This window comes from Amphimedon queenslandica, unplaced genomic scaffold (genome assembly GCF_000090795.2).
Source record: "Amphimedon queenslandica unplaced genomic scaffold, v1.1 AMPQUscaffold_13022, whole genome shotgun sequence".
Taxonomy (NCBI): Eukaryota; Metazoa; Porifera; class Demospongiae; order Haplosclerida; family Niphatidae; genus Amphimedon; species Amphimedon queenslandica.
Window position 1 is genome coordinate 10,943 of NW_003546742.1, and position 2,876 is coordinate 13,818.

Sequence of the window (2,876 nt, forward strand, 5' to 3'; positions counted from 1 at the left end):
ACCCAAAGGAATGGATAGAGTTACGATCCTCACCACCAGAAGTTAGATCATCAGCACTAGCAGATACCTTTAAAATAAAAGAACAATAATGTCTATCACTGCCTTTATGAATGTACATGTAGCATCTTGTCAGTGGATTTTTCAAGGTGCTCCAAGATATGGCCAAAGTTCCCGTACTTTGTACTGGTACAGGGTATTTTGTTAAAAATTTTTAGGAGAGAATTTTCTATTTTATGACTTTTTCTAATGCAAATACATGTTCTTATGTTGTGTTTAAAATTTGAGCTAATTCTGATCAAAATTAGATTTTTTACGAATTTTTAAAATTGGCCAAAAATGGGGTTAAAGTCCCTGTACTATAGTATAGGGTCTCGAGCCAAATTTCGCCAAAAATGACTAGGAGAAAATTCTCCATTTTTATAATTTTTTCTGATACACATACATGTACTTATGTTGCGTAGAAAGTTTGAGTTGATTCCGATCAAAACTGGATTTTTTTACAAATTTTAAAAGTCACACCAATTTCCAAAAGCCAAATACTATTATAAGACTTTTCAGCTTATGAAGCATAATACTTGTTAGTTCACTTAGCATGCTTTGTGGGAAACCCTGATGTCCTTATCCTTATTACATGTACATGTACATATAGAAGTTTTATTTATTGTCCACTCACTTTAAAATAATTTGGTGTCAGACCATCAGCTGACGAATCAGAACCAGGCGACTGACAGAACATTCTTGATGTGGGCGGTACTCTCACGTCAAGAGGTAGAGGAGTGTCTTGATAGGATATTGAAGGAGGATAATGACTACCACCTGGAGTAATACCAAGTGGTAGATTATTAGGACGTGTTGCTCCAGCTGTGTGGTGAGAGAGGTATCTAAGACTAGGATCTGAGGGTCTATGCTGTGGAGGATGCTTCGGATTTAAATCCTTAAAATAAGGATCAGTGAGTCGCCTGTTCTCCAGTCTAGGCTGAGCAGTCGTTGCGTGTAAATTAGGCGAGAGGAGTCGGCCTGAGGATGTGGTCTTTTCACGCCCGCCCCCGCCCTGTCGGAGGATGGATAGCTGGGACTCGAGATGTCGAATTATGGCGAACATTTTGTCTCTTTTGTTTGCTAGTACATCTCTCTCCATGACAATGTGTTTGAGTTGTTCTTGTAAATGAACAAAGTGCTTGCGAGAATTAACCACATCTCTCTCCAGGGACTTATTATGCTTCTACTTCACCATTGTTGTTTAACTTTTTACATTCTCTTTCGGCATATTTAGCAAACATAAACTGGTTCTCCTAAAAACAAAAACAACAAAAAATAAAGTTAACAATATTTCAGCAATATTAATAGTAAAAATCTCTCTTTGTCTCCTCTTCTTTTCTCACTTGTCTAGGAGCTAATAATAATCTCAGTATCCTTTCAGTATAGTAAGGCTGATTGAACATTTGATACTCCAACAGTTTATTAGGAATAGTCTGACAATTGTTAGCCTCAAATGAAGACATTATGTCATTTAATTCAACTTCAGCCATTGAGAACTAAAGAGAGAGAGAGAAAGAGGCAGAGAATGGAGTTTAAAAGATTACATGTAAAGTGTAGTTACCTCATGATTGATTTCAATATTATCTTCAGTGCTACTAGTATCAATGTAATCATAATCAACCTATAAACATTAAATAACTATTAAAATAAATTCATCAATTTTCTACGCAACATAAGTACACATATATGCATCAAATAAAATTATAAAACCCAGAGTTCTCAGCTTTTTAATTTTGGCAAAATTTGGCCTGAGAACCTGTACTATAGTACAGGAACTTTGATCCGATTTTGGAGCAACTTTTAAAATTCATTAAAAATCCAAATTCAATCGGAATCACCTCAAACTTTCTACACAGCATAAATACATGTATATGTATCAGATAAAATTATAAAAACCCAAAATTCTCTCCTTCAAAATTTTGGTGAAATTTGGCAAACATCCATGTACTATAGTACAGGAACTTTGATCCGATTTTGGAGCAACTTTAAAAACTCATTAAAAAATTCAAATTTGATCGGAATCACCTCAAACTTTCTACACAGCATAAGTACATGTATTTATATCAGATAAAATTATAAAAACTCAGATATATCTCCTTTTCAATTTTGGTGAAATTTGGCCAACATCCCTGTACTATAGTACAGGGACTTTGATCCGATTTTGAAGCAACTTTAAAAATTCATAAAAAATTTATATTTGATTGAAATCACCTCAAAATTTCTACACAGCATAAGTACAGTATATGTATCAGATAAAATTATAAAAACCCAGATTTCTCTCCTTTACAAATTTGGTGAAATTTGGTCAACATCCCTGTACTATAGTACAGAGACTTTGACCCAATTTTGAAGCAATTTTAACAATTCATAAAAAATCTAGAATCAGCTCAAACTTTGTACTGAGCATAAATAGCATGTACATGGACAATAGAACAATTCAATTATTCTTTGTTACATGACAATAATGTAAGTACTTGTAAATAGTCCAGTCTTGATTTAGCCTTTACAATATAACCAGTTACTAACTGACTACACTTTGCTAGTTTTCTTGGAGGAAAAGTAATATGAGCCTAAATAGAATTATTATTATTGCTATTATTATTGTTGTTGTTATTGTTTTTGTTGTCTTGTCTTACTTGTAAACAATATGGTGGATCCTCATTGATTAAATTAGTTAAACACTTCATTAGAAACGTCAAAGTTCTTTTAGAATCCATCAAAGAATGTTGAGAAGAACCAAAAACTGACTATACATAATAATAATAATAATAATAATAATAATAATAATACATTACTCCATAGGCGGCGGCAGGGTCAGGCATGGACGGGCAATGCCC

At 33.5% G+C, this 2,876-nt stretch overlaps 2 protein-coding genes across 3 annotated transcripts in view; both read right to left on the bottom strand.

Moving 5' to 3' along the window:
- On the bottom strand, nucleotides 1–2,782 carry LOC109585693 (Fanconi anemia group A protein homolog). Its single transcript, XM_020001819.1, has 6 exons — nucleotides 2,676–2,782; nucleotides 2,514–2,609; nucleotides 1,601–1,660; nucleotides 1,383–1,535; nucleotides 674–1,292; nucleotides 1–67 (listed from the first exon to the last, which is right to left on the bottom strand). Exons 1-5 carry the CDS (start codon nucleotides 2,754–2,756, stop codon nucleotides 1,215–1,217), a joined length of 468 nt encoding a protein of 155 aa, XP_019857378.1. The 5' UTR covers nucleotides 2,757–2,782; the 3' UTR covers nucleotides 1–67; nucleotides 674–1,214.
- LOC109585692 (Fanconi anemia group A protein homolog) overlaps nucleotides 1–2,876 on the bottom strand; it is a 16,361-nt gene that overhangs the window by 10,365 nt on the left and 3,120 nt on the right. The window lies entirely within an intron of this gene.